Source organism: Crocodylus porosus, unplaced genomic scaffold (assembly GCF_001723895.1).
Source record: "Crocodylus porosus isolate Cpor-Errol unplaced genomic scaffold, CroPor_comp1, whole genome shotgun sequence".
Classification (NCBI taxonomy): Eukaryota; Metazoa; Chordata; order Crocodylia; family Crocodylidae; genus Crocodylus; species Crocodylus porosus.
Genome location: NW_017728886.1, coordinates 121,940,394 through 121,961,276, shown reverse-complemented (window position 1 = coordinate 121,961,276; position 20,883 = coordinate 121,940,394). Strand labels below are relative to the sequence as shown.

The 20,883-nt window shown below is 41.3% G+C and overlaps 1 protein-coding gene across 2 annotated transcripts in view; it reads right to left on the bottom strand.

Moving 5' to 3' along the window:
* ADCY2 (adenylate cyclase 2) overlaps positions 1-20,883 on the bottom strand; it is a 393,618-nt gene that overhangs the window by 11,567 nt on the left and 361,168 nt on the right. Inside the window, exons 20-22 of one of the 2 annotated variants that reach the window (XM_019541362.1) lie at positions 16,534-16,692; positions 10,785-10,931; positions 9,415-9,522 (exon numbers count right to left, since the gene is read on the bottom strand). In XM_019541362.1, the coding sequence (XP_019396907.1) occupies positions 9,415-9,522; positions 10,785-10,931; positions 16,534-16,692 (414 nt within the window). The remainder of the gene's footprint in view (positions 1-9,414; positions 9,523-10,784; positions 10,932-16,533; positions 16,693-20,883) is intronic. The other variant, XM_019541372.1, reaches the window with a different exon arrangement.

Here is a 20,883-nt window from a genome sequence, read left to right as displayed (position 1 = left end):
ATCACAGATGTGCTCCTTGAGGATCTTCTCAAAGAGTTTCCCAAGGATAGAGGTAAGACTGATGGGCCTATAGTTGCCTGGGTCCTCTCTCTTCCCTTTTTTGAAGATGGGGACCACGTTAGCTATCTTGATAATGATAATGAGCTATCCCATTTGGATTCCTGGTTCCATTTGGGGACCTTCCTGGTCCTCAATCATGTCTTTCCATGTGCTCCTGCGTGAGTGTAGGGCACTTTAATTATAGTGGTCCTTGGGAGCCACTTTAATTAAAGCGCCAGCAGCATCCCGTGTATTCAGGGTCCCATACTTCAAAATGGTGCTGGGGGTGCTTTAACTAAAGTTTGTTCAATGAGCTGTAAAGTGCTCCCACTGCCATTTTGAAGTACTAGGACACTTAACACACAAGATGCCAGGCCTGCAGGCTAAGTAGCACACTCCAGCAGACTTGATTAACTGGGGCTGCTCTGCCACATGCTAATTAGCATTCATTGGAGCAGGCATTGGGACATGTATAGGTGCCCCAAGTTTCCAGATTCAGTCATTTACTGGGCATTATCGGCACTTAGATACCTGAAGGAATTCTGTTCTTGGACATGAAAATTATTCCTGCATGTGTGAACTAATACATATGGATTCCAACTGCAGAATAAATTGGTGTGAGAGAGTATGTGTTTACTCCCTTCTTTTCACCAAGTAACAGGGTAGCTGGGGCAATTGCCCAGGAGGCTAGAGGACCTGGGTTCTAGGTCAACCTTCCTCAGAGAGCATTTAAACCTAGGTACCTTTGACTTCCTAACACAACACTTTAACTATCACATCACAGGTCAGCCATTACCCAGTTTTTTCTCCAGTGGTTCTTTTGGAGTTGGCTCCCTGGTAGCCACCAGAAGGGTATGTGGTAGCTAGAAGTAAGAAATCAAACCAGGGCTATATGTCTCAGCGCTGTGGCTACTGGCCTGAAAGGGAGAGGGCTCTGGCTTCTAGCCTAGATCCTTGCCTCCAGTGGGACAAAAGCTTCTTTCTGTACCCCTATCCCCTTTTTAATGATTATGTTAGTGGCTCAGCTTCAAAAGCACTGAAAAAAGTGCTTTTTTCAAAAGCAATGAATAATGAAAGCTGGAAGGTGAGGCTGGAGATAAGAAGTCCAGTTCTCCTCTGGGTGACGGAAGACTAGTATTCTAGTCCTTGCCCTATGGGGCAAAGGAGGGATGGGCACACTCAAGACCTTTCCTCACTCCTGTGGGTAAGTCTGGTAATCATAGATTGTGGCTGACTATTTTTCAGGTGTCCAAAGCTGCTACACATCCATTAGGAGCACACACATAAAATATGGTATACATGCTTAGCCCGCACAACTATATATTTGGCCATGAGCGCAAGGCTACTCATCAAGAATACTTGTTGACCCCAGCACAGCGCTGGCTGCCTCTCTTGCTGGGGTTCTGTGCTATGCACCTGCAGTTCCTGCACTCGCAGTGAGGAAGCCCTGCACTGGACTCTGCACAGAAGCATGGCGTGGGCCTTCCTCTATTCCCAGCAGAGTGCGGGGACCTGCACAGCAGGGACAGGGAAGGCAGCAAGCTCCAGTACAGGGCTTTCCGTACTGTGAGTGTGGGAGCTGCAGGTGTGTGGCATGTGGCGTGGAGCCCTGGTGATAGAGACAGCCAGGAAAGCTGTGCTCCTCCCTCTCCCCACCCCCCGGTGCAGTGCTGGCCAAAGCTGTGCCCCACTGGGCACCTGCGCCAGGCACGACCACACTGAGCTCCCCACCTGCTGCTGCTTCCAGCAGTGGGGGCTGCACACCATGGGGGGAGTGTGTGTGGGGGTCCCTACACCACCCCCTTCCTTATACCCCCCACACTCACACCCTACCCCCACCAACATATACATACACCTCAAAATACTCTATGCCCCCACACACGGCCACACCCTTTCACAAGCCCCCCACATTCCCACACCCAATACACACACACACACCACCATACACACACCACCACCCTCAACCACACCCCACCATACACGTACAATATAAGAATAGGATTTTATTTGTGACTTATTATGCAATCCCTTCTATATACAGTACACAATCACAAGTTGTGACAAATATTTTTTGTAATAAAATGAAAATATATTATAGTAGGTGTTTGACTTCTAGTGTAAGAATTGGGTTTTTTTCTGGTTCCAAGATGGCAACCCCGCTTCCCAAAAGGAGCATTTGTGGTGGGGTAAGAGGGTTCAGCAAGGGGAGGGACTTCTGGTGGCAAAGGTCAAGGTTAGGGGGTAGGACTTCTGGTTCCAATGTGGAGACCAGGGGGTGCGACAACCGTCAAGGGGCAGGGTTACCTATGTGGCCCCTGACAGACCACCAACATTTGTTAAGAGGCCCCCCACCCAAAATAATTCCCTGCCCCTGGCATAGAAAGTGGCAGTACTGGCTTTTCACTCCAGTAACACAAACCCAACCTTATAGGAATTATATTTGGCTGGGAAAATAGATGAGTCTCCATGTGCATTTTTTCTTTATATTTGTGATCAGCCTGCCAACACAGAAGCAGGCCAATCAATGCTGATTCTGATGGTGATCTGAGATGGACATTTCTTCAGTACCAAATAGACTGAAGCTGTGTGCACACATTCAAATAATCTGGGAGAATTCTTCCATTTGTTCTCCTGGTGGAAAAAATTACCCAGAGCTGCAAATACAGACATTTGAATGCTGAGGCCCTGAAGAGTAGAGAACCTGCAGTGCTGACACTGTGCAGCTGGGGGCGGGGAGGAGGGGGCTATGTACAAATCTCAGCTTGCTCTGCAGGCTCTCTTAGTCTGTCTGATGACAGGTGTCAGCAGTGCATAGGGTAGCCCTTATTGGTTGACCTAGACTGCCCGTGATCAACCTGTATTTCTCTGCAGCACGTGTGGATTGTGAAGGGGGCATGTTTTGCTCCCTGCTGGAGCAGCAGTCCGGTGAGTGACACACAGCCTCCTTCGCAGTGGGAGGTGGAGGGGTGGTTGCTGGAGGACTGTACTGTCTTCTGAGAGAAGACACCATGTACAGACATTCACTCTCTGAGATGAAACTCCCCTGGAAGTGATTTAACCCTGGTTATTCCCTGGTTATTTTTCTTCTGGAGCAGTTATTTTTACTTGCCCTGGGGGGGGGCGCGGTGTGTGGAAAGCCTGAACATGTATACACTTGTGGTTTCTCCTGGAGAGAGCAGCAACTCTCCCAGGAGAAACTGAACATCTTCACAGGGATTAATAGTATAACTACTCAGTTCAAAGAGGCACCAAACAGTTCTTTAGACACGATTTAAATTCTCTCTCTAGTTCTAACATTGTTTTTGTTGTTGCTGTTTTTGGCTGCATCACATCATCCATCAACCAAGAGACTTTCTATGATGGTAGCCATCGGTTTTTGTGGATCATTGTTTTGCCCCCTTTTTTTTTTTTATATCTAGCCTTGGTAGTCTTATCAACCTGCTGGGTAGAGGGGAGGAATCTTTAAGTTGATACAGAAATGTTTTTAATTCTTGTAAGTATCAGTGTGGGGATGACAAGACAGATATTGAAGTCAGAAATTTTGTTGCACATTTTCATAAATAAAATAGGAGCGTTTGCTGCCAAGTGGTAAGCAAATACCAACTCTTTCACATAGTAAGACTGCATAAAGTTCTAGCAAGCTCAGTCTCTGAAGGCAATATACATAAACCAATTACTTTTAAATAGAGCAGTGAGGGCTAACCTTTTTTGGCAGGTGTACCAAATATTAGCCCCATACCCTTCCTGAGTGTCACTCTGATCTCATTCCCCTTCCAAATCTGCTTCTCTGCTTTCTCCTTCCTGCTTTGTCAGTCTGTGCTGCCTGCCTGCTCCCCAATCTGCCATGTGCCCTACACACAGGCTGCTCACGCCACTTGTGACACCTATGTCTTAAGTTGGTCATCTCTGAAATAGAAAATGCTTTGCATTTCTATCTGTATAAGAATACCAGAACTCTTTACAGTCATGGGTTACTTAAATGCACAGTGTTTTTCTTACACTTTTCTGTAAAATAGATATATTTAAGTTACAAGGAGGTCAAATCATTTGACCAAACTCAGTCAATGAGTAAAATTCAATCCCAGCATAGCTACATCACAGTCTCTGCTTTTTCCATGAGAAAACATTCCTCCTCTCTGAAAAAAGATTATTATTGTCAGGCATTAATGGATAAACAGTTATTCTTATTAAGCTCCACTGATACTTAGTTTCCAATAGTAATGGAAAACATGACTGAAGTAGCCTGTTGCACTCAGCACAAAAATTACATTCCATGATTTCCTAACAGTGATTTAACTTGGGTCACAAGTTGCTAAATGATTATTGTATAAGTAAATATTAGTAGAGTGTAAAAACATATTTAGCAAAAATATTCAAGTGTTGTTACAGAACAGGAAATCAAATTATTCAAAGAAAAGCTACTGAAAAGAAAAGCTACTGAATTTGCTTCATATCATTTAGGTTACTCAAAATTGTCTGGAATATGACATTTCATTGTTTTACGTATATGCTAGGAGACTGGTGTCCTGTTGATCTTCAGCATTAGTGCCTTGGTTTAAATATGTCACAGATGTCTCAACTAGGCCTGGATACTATTGTGTATGTTAAGTGGGTTTAAGTACCTAGGTTCAGTTCTATCCTGATTTAATCACTGAAAAACTGTTAACCCAAAAGGTGGGTCCTCCTCATCCTGGCTGCTTTTTTGCAACTCAGTGGCTGCGTCTTTAGTATAAACAAGTACTAAATGTCTGTGCAGTAACCAGAGTTACTATGTAGTAACACTGAGGAACAGCTCTTTTGTGATGCTGACTGTGCAATAGCTTATGACTACTGTGCAGTAGCATTGCATCATGCTTCCTACCATGCGACAGTAATGCGCAATAGTCATGGGCTACTGCACAGTCAGCATTTTGTGTAGACAGTCAGTGATAAGTGTCAGATGATGTATCTTACAAAAGTAGACATATTAATGATTTTTAGGGACTTGAACAGGGTGGAATAGGCTCACACATAGGCACCTAAGCCAAATCAATTAAGTCTGATACTACATTCAGCCAGGTTTATCTCAAATTGCTTTCAGCCATTTTGAAACTAGTTTTCTGTTCTTTCACAGGTTTAAACCAGTTTCTGATCACTTAAGCTGGTTTATGTGCAATGTCTGTCCCTAGCCAAGATGGAATAGGATCTAGGCCTTACTGTTCAGTGACAAGCAGCATCAATGTTCATGACCAGCTGAATGGCATGCAATTTTTGGACATGATATGGCTGTCATCAACGCTGGAGACACCAGCTTATTTGAATGGTGTGAATCATGATGTTTAATAGTACAAGCAGGAGAATCATGCCTATGGTGTTTGTATGAATACGGACTGTGAAGCACCCATTAGTTCTGGAAAAGAGGTAATGAACAAAAGTGAAAAACTGTTGAGACAGCAAGTGCAGCCTACTGCAGCTAAATTTTGTAATGCACTCTAACAGCACTATTAATCAACAGGGTACTGGACTTCCTTTGGACTGGGTTTCCCTTCTGGCTACCTTTATATTTATTTATCATGTTAATATTTGTCCTGAAACTGGATATATTTTTTATGTGGTGGAATGATTTACAATACTTACCCAGCCACACAGTTTTGAAAAAGATGTGGGAAAATATGAAATCTTAATTTTTTCATACATATAAAGTTTGTTTTCTTGGCTGCTAAAGTACTTGTTCTGTTTGTAATTCACATTCAGGTACTGATCACAAGGAAGCTGTGGCAGTATGGAGCTTAGTGCAGGTCAACAGCCCATGACCCTGGGCAGACTTTGCAACTTGGGCTGAGACCCTACGCTGCCCTGGCTCTTTTGTTCTCAGGACCTGATCAAACTAGTTTAAACCTAGTCTGAGTTTTGAGTATATCTTATACACTGTGATCAGTCACACCTTTGACTGCAGTGTGGATCAATTCAGAGATATTTGCTGTGCAGTCACAGTGCATTTCAATCTCAACTTCAGCTATCATTATCCAGGCCACCTATCATTATGGTTGGTCTAGGATAGTGATCATTCAAGTTCATAGACACATAGACAATAGAATTAGTTACAATTTGTTGAAGTCACTTTATCCCTTTTCAAGTATGCAGAAAGAAAGTCCAGAATCTCAATGGGTGTGTCTACCTGAGTGCTTTAGTGTACAATAGCCTATTTTACTGCACATGAAGCATCACTTAAAAACCATGCACATTCGTTACTGCACATCAAGGCAGTCTAATACTTATTTGTTTAGTACCTCACATTGGAAGTACTAAATTTAATGTGCATTAGGAAAAGTGCCTCAGTGTACGTGTAGAGGTGCCCAGTCGTAATTAAGAATTAGACCCACATGGACACTCAAGGAGTAGTTAAGTGCCAAAATGCCATTTTAGGCATCTCAAATCCTGCTCAGCAGCTGTCTTATCTTGTAGGTGCCCAAATCTGCAGGAATTTCCAAAATTAATATTCCCCATATGTCAAAGGTTCTGCTTCAGGTTAAACCTAGCACTGCCTTGGTCTTCCCAGGTTTTGTTGGGTTTGGCACACCAGGTACTTCTTTACCTGTCTCACCTGCAAAAACATGTATGCAGTCTCAGAGTACACATTCTGGAGTTAACTGAGAAAAACTGAGGAGAGGCTGGGTTTCCCTCCTTTCACCTAATAGCTCAGTGTTTTCAACACTCATGAAAGTTGTAGGAAGCCTATGGCAGACCATCCTCTTTCTGCAGGAACTTCGATCCACATTTCCCAACAGTGACACAAACATCAGAATACCCCATATTCTAAGGTAGCAAGGAGGAGCTTTCACGCCCTCTGACCTGAGCTGCTCTAATTTAAATATTGAATCCCTCCAAGTGTAAGAATTTCAACAGGAGCAAATTATTCCCAAAGGAATACTATAACCCAGTGATCAGGAGACTCTTGAGAGATGGGTATTCAAATTCTCTCAGGCAGAAGAGTAGTTTGAGCATGGGTCTCTTACATCCTGGGTTAGTGAGCTAACCACTGAGCTTTCAGTGAAGATGGGGCACAACCACTGGTGCCACCTTCCCAGGCTATCTTTTGGAAGAAAGGTTTCTTCAACAAGAGCAGATCTAGGATTGTGAAAAGGGAGGTATGGCCCATGTTGCACTCTGCTGACCAGGAGGAGGCAGCCTACCAAAGGAGTGCCAAGTGCCTCACCCTGGGCCTGAGCAAAGACCCAGGCTCAGGCTTCCTGCTGAGGAAGAGGGCAGCAGTCCCTTCCCAGCCCTGCAATGAGAGGTTGGGGAGATCCCAGTTCTCTCCTGCTGCCCCTTCCCCTCACAGTCACGCGGGAAGACATGCCAACACCATCACTTCCCCAACCCCAATGAGAAGCCAGGTGTCTCCTTCCTAAATCTAAGGCAGGAATTGAAGGAGGATGTGACCACACCACTACATTCTTCCTGGATTTACTTCTGTTCTTCAGGCCTTCAAAGAAAGCGGTAGGTGCCTAATTGAAGAAAAGCTTCATGGCTAAGAATCCAGAAAGTTGTAAAATGCCTGTCTCTGTCCTAGTCAGCTCCTTAGGTGACCAAAATATGCCCCCTTCATTCCTAGCAACATTAGGTAGCTCTTAAGCAGTTAGTTTGCTTCTGAGGATCCTTTCCTGGAAAATTTAACTCTCTCTCTGCAGTGTATGGGGAGCCTAAATGCTTAATCTGGGGCTGAGGCAGTAGAGTGGCTGAGTTAGAAGTTCAGAAGGTAGGATAAATTTGCACCTTAAGAGACTTACTAAAACTGAGATGCATAGTATAAACTTTCATAAGCTGTGACAGATGAAGTAAGCTGCTGCTTACAAAAGCTTATGCTATGCATTTAAGATTTATTTAGTCTATCCGGTTCAAATTTACCCTACTTTCTTTCTGACTTCAGACTATTATGGTTACTGACCTCTCTCTGAGTTGGACATTGCAATATTAAGAATGAAGAGAACAGAGAGCAACAATCAATTATACCAATATGAAAGAAAAAGTGGGACTTACCACTTGGTAAAGTGATATAAAGATTTTGTGTGCCTGCTCCTATGTTAATGTAAGTGGAGCTACATTTCTGTGATTTTACACTTGTTTTATACAGATTTAAAGTTTAGTGGTTTAGGTATATGAACACTACTATATAAGTGAACAAACAAAACATTTACACTGAACTGATGCCACCAATGGACAAACACATGATAATTGATATATTTAAAAATGGTATAATTGGTCATTTGTCCACCCCTTAAGTATTACAATACCAAAGTATCTACAAAGAGAAGGGCCTAAGTGCTCAAAGTCTAGCACCTTCGATTTTGTGTGGACTCCTAAATTTCAAACTAGATGCTAAGTCATTTGTAACTAACTATACTTGAGTTACCATGGACAAGAGCCATCAATAGTGTATTAAACAGTCTGATAATGAACACTACTTTTCGAAAAGGTGCAAAATAAAGTCCTGAGGGGCTAAATAACTTGCCCAAATTCATACAGCAAGATCTTTAGCTAAATGAAGAATAAGCCCCAAATCTCTTGAATTCCAGCATCTGTGTATAATTCATAAGATAAATTGCTTCCTAGGAATGTTAGTTTTATTAAACATCAATTTCCCTTTTTCTCCAGATCCTCAGTGTATCATATCTCTCTTGTCCCCCTGCCCCTGCATTTTAAACAGCAGGCTAATCTCAAGTGTTTACCTTTTGTGTTGGTGGACTATAATTCAGCTGTTAATTGTTTCAGGCTAGAAAGATTGTGGATGTTGCAGGAACTGATTAATCCTAAACAAAGCATGTGTTGATTTGCGACTACTATCTCTTTGTCCCTAATCTGTACTAGTAAGTTAGGCATCTGCTCAGAACCTGAGAAGAGTCTTGATGTGCAGAATTTTTTTAATTTGCATGTCTACTTCCTTGCATTTTCTGGCCTTGCCATAAAAAATTATTTAAAAATGGAAGTATCTGAATAGAAAGCTCACCCTTAGGCTACCTTAAGTATGTGTGTGATATAGGGTTCCCTCTCCCCTTGAAACACATGCTAGAAAACATTAGCTTTTGATGTTTTTAATAGACTCTCTGAATCAAAATACTTCCCCTGAGAAATACTGTACAGTAATAGAGATTGGTGGCTTTCCAATTAAATGCATATTTAGTCAATGAAAATGCAAATATGTCATTTCCATATTATAACGAGCAATTGCTCACAGAGGCTATTGAACAAAAATATGTACAACCCTGTCCAGAAACATACAGTCCATGCTATTCGGACAGATTTTAACTGCAACACATGGAATACCAACAAATATATATTTAAATTCATGTGGTTGTGACAGTGACTTAGCAAGCCCCTGATATATCTGTGCTGTACCTGACTGTGTTCTTGGTTGGGTGTAGCACTCAGTCCTGTAGCAGCCATGTATGTGCTTCCAATAGTCTTGATCTTTTCAACTCCACTGAATTTTGGCTTAGACAACAGCTGTGAAGGAACAGCAGTTATTCAGTTATTTGAACTGGCAATGTTTGGTAGCTAAGCATCTTAACAGCATTCTTAAGTCCAAATTCTCACCCGTGTCTTCTATCTCTTGTTGAAAGAAATAATTTAAGCACATTCTGTCCAGGGTAATTCAATAGAAGTTGTCTTGTATTTATATAATATGACCTTCAAAAGGAGAATGGTCCCTTTCATACACAGTGTTCAGTGTACTAAATAGTTGCTGCAAAACGTTTGTGAAATAGCAGTTATTGAAAGAGTCATGCACCCATTAGTTTTTCTTTTGTCCCTCAGTAAAATGTGAGCACACAGAAAGGGGTCCTTTCTGTCCAAGTATAATATTCTTGGAACCAAGACAATTAATTTGGTAATCATGGGCCCAATCCTGCCCTGTGACACATGCAGCATTTTGGAAGGCACTGGGATCTTCATGCATCAGATGAGTCCTATTTATGTCATTCTAGCCAACAGGGAAGCCTTATGATGCAATCTGAAAGTGAATGCTCTGATTAATGTCTACATGAGCTGGTAAAAACCGTGTCTGGGGATTCCATGTTTATTGTCTCATGCATTTCAGATTTGCTTGGTTTCACAATAAAAATTCCTTCTATACCTGCAGGCCCTTCAAATTTAGCCTGCGCTCTGTGAATCATGCTGTGTTCCTTCTGGCTCACAAATCTTTATCAGTAATAAAGTTTCTGTAAGACAAATACTCCTCTCAATCAGACCTGAGCAACTGCACTGCCTACAAATTCTGTCATTAATTACACACACAGCATCTGCCTGCAGTTTAGGAAACAGGTTGTTTTAAAAAGCTATGCATTCTTATTAAAGTGTTTATATACCAGGCAGAAATATACAGACTCACACAGACCTGATGTAGCTGCAAGATTTTAAGTGAATCAGGATGAGGTAACTAATTCTAGGCACTTGTTACTTGAATACTGAGGCAGGTGTCAGAGAAGCAGTGTGTGTGTCCTGTAGATAGCTAAAGAGCCAAATTTCTTCCTGTCGCAGGAAGAGCTCATTGCACTGGGTCAAAGGCATATACCAGATAAACATCTGGTCCACTGCACATACAAATCCCTTGGTTCACCCCCATTAGTCCCCTTCAGAGTCTCTATAGGAACCAGATACCTAAAAAGCTCTGGCCCAAATTCCCTTTACCCTCCCGCTCAAATGTGTTCACTTTCTATTTCCTCCTTGGGGGCTCTCATTACCCATCTGTTGCTGCTATCAATACATACATCATCAAAGTCGGCGATAATCTCATTCAACAGTCTGAGGCATTCCAAACCTTCCTTATTCACATCAGATTCCGTGTAAAATTCCTTGAAATCCGGAATAGAGGCAAACATGACACAGACACAGTCATATGACTGATGATACAGATCCTGCCCATAAGAAAATAACAGAATGAAAGAGCTGTCAAACAAGCCCTAAATAAGACATTCACCAACAGCATATAATATAAGATATTGAACACAGATGATGAGTTAGAGGGGAGTGATCCTAGCAGTAGCCTAGGAGTGCTCATGCTGGAACCTGAAGCTAATGTCTTCTAATACTCTGAAGTATATCATCCAATCCCCCGATGTATACAAAGACAAATATTTATCTTCCATCGACAGTACTCCTTTAATCGAAGGCAATGTCCACAGGAGTCTTGTATTCTTTTTTCCCCTCTTCCTTTCAGTCTCTGACAGCTCCCTTCTGATTCAGTTGATGTTAAGCTTCTGTGTTTCTTCATCTCTGTATAATAATTCACCCCCTCTTTTTCCTCAGAATTCTGCATAATATAAATCTCACTATCTTCTTCTCATTTCTGCTTTTAAATTTTAAATGCATTCCAAATTTGTTCTTAAATGTTATCTACTTTCCTTTCCTTCAATATTCGAAAAAGTTTCTCAATTTTTCTTGTGTGGAGGCAGGCGAGGATTCTTTTTTCAGCAAATTCCAAGATTGCCCACCAAATTTCTAAGCAAGCCTCTTTTTGTCTTTTGTCCCTGTAGAATACTGACTTGATGGCTAAGTACACACAGTCAACAAGCCCAAGGCTGAATCAATTCAATTTTCACAGGCTAGTTTGAACTTCATAGATTGAACCAATAAGAAACTGAACAGACATTCACTTTTAATTCCAGAAATGCAGCCGTGTGCTTGCAGTGGCTGAGGTCAGAAGCCAGGGGCAGGGCACTAAACCATGCCTTCCTGCTCAGCTGGTACAGACAGCTTGGGCCAAGGCTAGCCCACGCACCCTGCCATTGGGCAGGATGGTTTTCAGGGGAGGTGCAAACCCTTCAAGGATGCTGGGGGACTGTGAGTTAACTTGAATCTCGAGGGAATATGGGACAGAAGTTCAATAAACTGATTTAACTTAAATCAGCTAAGTCTGATACTACATCCATCCAGGTTTATCTTAAAATGGTTTCAAACATTTTTTAAAGCAGTTTATATGCACTAAACTTCTGTTGTGTTACAGATTTGAACCAGTTTCCAATCATTTATACTGGTTTATGCGTACTGGTTTATGTCCATAGGCAATAGTAAAACTTTTCCATTGTTAAAATTTCCCACACTTTTTGAAACCAGTCAGTTAAAAATTGACATGTGGCAAGGTGGCTCAGATGGGCCCCAGTACCATCTTTGCCAGTTGATAATCAGCTGATCCCTGGTAGCACCAGGACTATACTAGGCAGCTCTGGCACAGTCCCAGCCCAGACAATGATCAGCTGATCACTGGCCAGCTCCAGGGGCTCAAAAGGGCCCAGTGGGTCCCCAGAGCCAGCCAACAATCAGCTGATTGTTCACCAACTTTGCCAGTGCAGAGGGAGCCTGGGATCATGATCCCAGGCTCCCCTTGTATTGATAAGTAGGGCATGATTGGGGTCAGATCCCTGATCCCAAAAATCATGCCCCCTGCCATGTATGTGTGGCATGGCAGGAGGCATAATTGTTGGGACTGCAAATCAGATTCCATCATACCTTTAAATGAATGTCTGTCAGTGGCCTTAAGTTCTTGGGAAGGTTCCCAAAAATCCTATATTTCTTTCTATTTTTAATCTATTTATATTTCAGTAAAGGGAATCCTGTATTTCTTCTTTTTTTGTGTTTGCTATGAACAGTAGGTTTGTTAAAGTATTCAAAAAGTTTCAAAGTTACTTGATTTTTTTCTTTAACACAAACCCTGAAAAATAAAGAAGATATATTTTAATGTTCATGAACCAGAGCCTATTTCTGGAAGTTTTCTGTGCACTGAACTACCTGGGATTTCAGCGGGAGTAACCTTAGTACCATTCCCACAATTTGCAAAATGCTATCTATTTTCTTATTAATTATTTATGGTGTTGTAGTGCCCAGAGAGTCTGAGCCCAGATCAGGGATCCATTGTGCAAGGCACTATACCCACAGATAGGAAGAGATGGTCCTAAAGAGTTTATGGTCTAACAAGACCAGGAACAGGATGGCAGAAAGTGAGTGCATTCTATTCTTACAAATCAGGAAATTAGGCCAAGAAAGATTAGGGAGCTGAAGCAAAGCCTACTGAAACCAACAGGAGTCTTTCCAGTGACTGCTGTAAAGAAGTGATAAACTCAAGAATTTTCAAACAGAATATGCAGTATTTATCACTTCACCCAAATTATAATGGTGCTGTAAAGCCAAATTATGTCTATATTTTTACTTGAGTAACTCTGCTGATTTCAGCAGGGGAGTAAGCTGAGCAGATTGTGGCTCATAATTACTGGAGAAACGCTACATGATTGTGAGGCATATCACATCAGGGTCTGATACTCTTTAAATTAACTTAAGTCGTGCTCTTGATTTTGAAGAAAGTAGAAAGACTTTCTTAGTTTTTGTGCTGTTTAAACCATTTCCCTCCACTTTTTTAGGTCAAAGTGATGTATACTATCCATGTTATACACAGATACATATAACCTACATATCTGTTGGTTATTTATATATGATAAACTGCTAGGCTAGGTGACAAATCCTTGACTGCCACATCAATATTCTGCTGCTAAACCTCTTTCCTCTCAACAGAGGCACCCCATTTTCTGGTGGGAGCGGTGGAGAGGAGAGGGGTAAGAGAATAAGAGCAGGCACAGATGCACATTCCCAGTTGATTTTGAATAGTACTACATTTTTCCTCCATGCAAGCTGGAATAAATTACTACAGCCTTCAGGGTGTTGTTTCAGAAGCTTAATATGCATCTTATTCAGCTTTTAACGGAAAAAAAAACACCTTAAAAAGCTGTTTGTTTGTGCCACTGCCCACTTCTGTGAAGTACCACTGGGAAGGCAGTAACACTGGAAATACTGTAGAGTAATTCTTTGTTCTTCTTCCCTGTGGCCCTGAAGCTGGGTCATCAGTCTGGCCTAACTGCATCTGAACTCTTATTTTCACTCATCTATGCAAAATCCATGTTGTCTCAAAATAACCTGAGAAGGCAAAATGAAACCTTAGTTAAGATAAATCCTTTCTATAATCACCCTTCAGGTATTTGAAGGTTGTTATTGAATCCCCTATTGATCCTTTTTTCTCTAGACTAAATAACCCTAGTTCTTTTAGCATTTACTCATAAATCATGTTTCCCAGGCCCTTAATTTATTTTTGTTGCTCTGCGCTGAATTCTTTCCAAACTGTCCACATCCTTTTTTAAGTGTGGAGCCCAAATTACGCACAAATGCCCTGGTTCTTCCCTCCCCAACAATGACATAAGGACATCCTGCAAAATTGTTTTTTGCTGTAGTTTGACTACACTTACATATTTTTACCTTCTCCTTATTAATCCCAATCACATTTGCCTGGAGCAGTATTAGCAAGAAAGTATATGCTGAACAAATAGATGCATCAAGTATACATGACCTGAAAATTTTTAACACACCCTTAATGCTACTTATTACAAGAAACCTGCGGAATTGGCTGATGTTTACAACATGGCATACATAAAGCAATATTGGGCTAATAAGTGTTTCTGAAAAGTAATTAGGTGAACTGGATCTTGCCTCTGAGAAACTGGCCTGAAGCTGGTTGGAAGGAAAAATAACTAGCTAGAAGATATCTTAAAAATACCCAAACAAACAAACAAGCACAAAAACAAACAAACACAACAACAAAAAAACCCAAACCAGGAAGTGCCATTAATGTGTGCCAAACCAATTGTTACTGCACTAGGCATGATTACTTGCAGGGCTCAGTGATCATAGTTACTGATCACCATCAAGCTTATCTAAAGGTAATTTCAGCCACAAGAAGCTCAAGTGTTGAAAATTACCAATCTGGTTGCTTAGACTTAGGTGAGCAGATGGTGTTACTCTGTTGGGCAGCTGCAGTGCAATAGCACATAAATGAGAAAGCTGCCTCCCGATGGCTTGCTGTGTTTAACGCTTCAGCTGAGAACTGGGGATGTGCCAAACTGGCTGAGAGCCAAAACCATCACAGGTATCCTGGGCTGATTTGCATTTCACATTGATTACTGACTAAATGTTAATGAACAGCAGAAAAGTTTTGATGTTCAATCCTTGACAGTTACTCTCTCTTAGGTCTGGGATGGTTTAGATTGATCCTCTGTCAGAATCTGCTGAGGTGCCTTTTACACTCTGGGGTTTGGTTTGATTCTATACTATACTGCTACAAACTGATATAAGAGTTAAAAAAGTCCACAGTTAGCTATTCACTTGGGTTCCCTTTGAAACAGTTAACTCTGTTAAACACAGACATTTCAAATGATCTTTTGCATAGTCCGGATACCTGAAGAATTTCATACTCTCTCGACTTTAAAAGCACATTATTTCCTTTTTCCTTCCTTTATTACACTTTAAGGAACATTTAAAGGCTGGTCTAAAGCCTACTGACGTCAACAGGAATCTATCTATTGATTTCTATGGAGTTTAAGCAGAAAAGAAATGGTAACTGAGATTCTGTTCAAAATGAACACATTCAGTATATAGTTTTTAACCTGCCCTTTGATAGCTACAGCCTCCTGACAGCAGCAGCACAAGCGGAATACAGATACAGATACAAGAAGGGGATATGAATGCACTCACTTTCACTATGAATTTGGGTCTAGTCAACAAAGCCCTCTCTCTTTTCCCCCCTTTTTGATTCTTCCCAAGTGTATATGTCACAACTTAAAAGCCAAGATGCTTTGTTATATAAATAGTTTCCCCACTTTGATTGCACGGTATCACATTCATGGACGCAAAATAAACCTTTACATTATTTTATAGGAAGATACAGGAAAGGGGAAAAAAAACCCCAAAAGGGCAAAAGTATAATTCACCTTGTGAACAACTGGGGCACATCCAGATGAGCACGGATGTGTGGTATGTGGTGCCACAGACACCACACATGCAGACATTCCCTGCATTGCTATCTTGTTGCAGGAGGTAGGCCAGCTGGAGCCAGGCTCCCTGTTGCAGGAATGCCATGGCTGCAGCTCCCAAAGGCTTCCATGACCTCAGGTAAGGCTGTTGGGGCCAGCACAGTTGCTGGCCTCAGCCTCCCCCACCCCACCCAGGGTAATGTGCCATGTGCCAGAGCTCATGTGGCATCAGCATTCCCCAGGGATACAGCAGCGGCACAAGGTTTGCCGCTGCTACTTGCCCCCAGGGAAACACATGTTCTTGCTCGTGGGGCTGTGCCCCTGAAATGCAACTTGAAATTAGCTCTGAGCTGACTTGACTAAAGCATGGGAATGAATGTTACCCATTTTGGGTGCATATGTGCCCTAATTACAGGAAAAGAGGATATCTGCATGGAGAGGTGATCCTATCCTAATAATGGGGGCACTTACACACCCACAGAAGACAATATAGATGCTAGTTAGGTAACTCAGTCAGTCTTAGGCTGCATTTTGGTCATCCACTACATGAACCAGAACTCTGTCCCAAAACTAGTCTCATTAGTATGGACCAATTGCTTGAAACATTGTGTAACCAGATGACTAATTCACATGGGTTTACCGAAATAGCTCATAAATTACAGGGCCTGACCTCATTCTTCAGGTTCCTTGCCAAGAAATGTTCGGCTACGTGAGCAGGAAGCACATTCTCCAGAAGCACCCGATTCAGGTTCTCCATGGTTTCAATCTCCTCCCGCTCTTTTTTGAATTTGTTCTTCCACAGGAAGTCTAACCTACAGTAATATTCATTCTGTTACAAGAGGACACAGAAGTAAAGAAACAATAGGCATCTTGTCCTGCTGGAGTACAGGTTTTAAGAGACAAAATAAGCACAGCACTCCCTCCCAAAGAGGCTCCCTGTTGCCAGGCTACCCTTGACAACCTGACCACTGAACTATGACCACAGACTTTACTGAGGTTAGTCCTAGGCACTCATTTTATGGCCAATATTTCAACACTCAGCTCACCAGGGCCAAATATGGGACCCAAACCAAAACAAACAAGCAGTGGATAATGACTTACACGATGGGAAACTATCTTTTTTGCTTGCAATGAAAATTTCAGTAGCCTTTATTTCACAATTCAAAAATTTACAGTGGAAAGAATTTAGAATGAGATGAATTAACACCTTGTCGTTTGCGATAGAGGCCACCTGGGGAGTGAGAATTCATATATTCATATATACCAGTGTACAGTTAAAAGAACAGTGGCAGTATCCAACTCCTTCAGAAATATATATGATCACTTTTTTCTTCTCCTTCCCCCTTCCCCCTTCATGTTTATAAAAGTTCTAGAATGGCACAAGAGCACAAACATCTAAAATCATATAGTCAAAATCTTTGCTAGTCAAAATCTCCAGATGTTTTTGTCTGCCCACTGGAAATAGCAGTAGTGGAGCAGATGTTTCCCAAATCCAAATTCTCTTCAGTAGCTGAAGTGGCAGGATGGTAGCATTATTTTAGGAAAGATTTTCTATATTTTTGTATATACATCTCCCTGCTTTTCAAGGTTAGCTTCCTTATACCCATTTTCATGCTATATTTAGTTCTGTCTCCTAATTTCCAGTGGCTTGTGAATCTACATTAGCCACATATGCTGCCAAGGGCTTTCACTTTAGTTACTGTCTTCTCTATAATGTCATGACCTGAATGAGACATGAAAATATACCTCCCCTATTGGCAAGCAGCATGGTACACATAGACAGTAGAAATGCCGAGGACATTAGGATCTTTGTGAAAAGTTATTTCAACATTAATCAAATTTTCCAATTTCAGCTCATGGACTTTACAGATTTTGAAGCTTGAGCTGACTCACTTTAGAGACCCTGTGCACATCTTTTCCAATTGGTAATCATTTCAGGATAAATCCAAGGTATTCATTCTATACTACATTCAAAGAATCCATTGGCCTGAATTTAATTTGATTTGAACTTGCTGAACAAGAACAATTCTAGTATAGTCCATGGGGTTTCTACTGGTATAACACAGGCATTAGGTTTGAAATGGGCCCCTTGCTGCCCTAAGGAACAATACTGATAACCTATGTTTCCAGGGGAAAAAAATCATGTAGAGCTCTGGTTGGAAGACTCCTGGCACAGTGTAAACTGATGCAGTTGTTTTTTAAAGTTTGAATCATAGAGATGAGAATGGTAGAAACATGGGACCAAACACTGTAACTGTCATTTCATGTGGTTTCAAAAGAAATGCAAAAAATGCCCATGGAGTAAAAAAAGGTACTTGCCAAAGTAAACTAGAAGAAAAAAGCCAAGTTTCAGTTTAACTGCTGCTGATCAATGCATTGTGGCTGGCTTTAGATACTGATGACAAGTTGGCTGGTGAGGACACAGTACCTTAGACATATTTTAGTTACAAAAATAGCAAATTGGAGGAATTAAATCCCATCTGAGATAAATTATCTCTATGTTAATCTATACACCTTAGAAGGAAGAAGAAATATAGTAACTGTGCAGCCAGAAGGAGATGCACATTATTCAGGAAAGTATGGTAAAATGGGTCCTAGCACATTAGGTTGGATGATGATGCCCAAGTTTTAGTTGGAACTGGCAGAATGGTGATGAAATATAAGAAAGGAATCTGCAGCCTCCAGAGCAATTACAAGGACTACTACAAGGTGTTTGCAGATGGCAAACAAAGGAAATGAGGGGTGAGTAGGGAGTTAAGTGTATGAGTAGATGTAAGCTTTAAAGGAACAGAGAAGGTGAAAACAATTTACTTTCAATAGGATTCTAATGCTGACCTTTGCAGTCATTCTTACCATCAAATGGCAATTACCCCAATTACAAAGATTCAGCTTCTGAAGGGTCCTGTATCAGAACTAACCTCATTATGTCACAATTTTAGAATACCTATTTTACCTTCCAATTAATAGAAGTACCTGCACTTTTTCAACTTTTTAAAACCATATTATGTGGGTGTTAGTATACCGAGAAAAACAAATATGCTTTTTGATCCAAGTTCCTAGGATGATAAAATAAAAGACTACCCATTACAATAATGAAGAATAATCCTATTAAAAATGAAATGCCACAACATTCACAGCAAGTGAGTTCAAAGAGAAATGGAAAGACCAATGTAATGTTGAAGTTACAGATTCCAAATTCTCTTTAACATTTCAGTCCTATTGTGTTGAAAAGCTCTGTATTGCAAGGAATGTTAAAACCAGGTGCTATGTAAATTAAGGTCTTCATAAAGATATCTACCTTGTTTGAAAGCTCATATTAAAAAGATTATGTATTTACTGTTTTATTACTTATCAGATTATGCCATAATAATTCTGTGAAGAAAACAAAGATGCACAATCAAAACTACCTCTGTATTCAACAGTCCTAGAAATCTTGAAACATGTATTAATTCATTATTTATATATTCATATTTATTATCTGTCTTTAGAAACAAAGACATCCTGTCATTGTTTTTAAGACATTCTGTCATAACAAAAAAACCCCAACAAAATGTGCTTTACCGGAAGAAGCAGCATCTTACTTCAACCTGTCTCTGCAATATCTGTAAAGAATGGGCACTTCAGTAGGTCTTTTTGGCACTTTAGTGAGGCTTTTTGGCACTTTAGCTAAAGCTGATTTAATCAGCTACTAGATAAAAGCCCCAGAAAAGCCCCACTAAAGTGCCTGATCTTTACAGATGCTGCAGAGCTGGGTTGAAGTAATGTGCTACCTCTTCTGGGCGTGTGTGGGGCTTGGCATGGGAATGTGCAGTTTAAACTCCCATGGGAATGGGAGTTTAAAGTAAAGCGCTGTTTTGGGGGTATTTTTAACATCTGTAAGTAGCCCATGACTTACTTGTAATGGCTTGTTGTTTTAGTGTATGTTTTTACTTGCCTTTGTGCAATCTAAGCAATGTTAAACCAAATACAAGAATGAAGGTAAAAATACTTTAAATCTGGTCATTTTCATAAACCAATGTGTAAACCAAGATTTTTTTTTATTTTTACATATTAATGGTAGGTATCTCCTGGACATATTCACACAGAATAAGTCAATGCCTCCAGACCTCACAAAGGGATTCTTATAGGTATTGCATCCTCTTAGTATAGGAGGTTTCTGGCTTTTGTGTCAAAAAGAACTGTTTCTGACTAGTCGAAGAATGTAATCCTTGGATATGTAAAAGGGGAGTAAGAAAAAAAGTACCTTTTATTTTTGAAGAACACAGTCTTAAGGAGGGAGCTAACCATATGCAATACATTTAATGTTCAGAAGAACTGGGAAAGGACTGGAATCTGGGCTGGAACCTGCTCACTCATGCTTAACCTGCTTTGCTATGCTGAAGCACTGCCAAGTGACTGAACCGAAATTTTAGGTGAGTCAATTAGTCCAGCCAAAAAATAAGGTCAGTAAGGAAGTCAGGTGACTATATGTGCATTAGAGCTGGGAGCAGTAAACTGCTCTCAGGGAATCTGGGAATCCCTGCCCAGCAAGGGGCTCACTGCTAGCTGCCCCACCAGTGGATCAGGGCATGGGGCCAGGATCTTCCCCACTCCTATAGCTCTTTCCAAGCCCCATACATTCATTGCCTGATTGGTGCATGGGGCTGAGACCTGCCTTTGACTGGGACAGTTCCCAGCCCCCACTCCACAATTGCTGAGAAGCCTGTTCCCTGCTCAGTTCCATGATCATGGAGCTGGGTGAGGAACATGCTGGATTGTGGAGCTGGAGCTGGGAGCTCCCTGCTGGAGAGGGCTGAGGAGCCTGTTCCCTAGCTAGCTCCATGATCAAAATGCTGACTTGCATCCTTAGATGCTTCTCAAGCAGATCCCGGGATGTCATTCTCCCCTTGTACTTGGCCTTGGTGAGGCCATAGCTGGAGTACTGCATCTAGTTTTGAGCTCCACAATTCAAAAAGGATGTGGAGAAGCTTGAGAGAGTCCAGAGGAGAGCCACGCACATGATCAGAGGTCAGGAAAACAG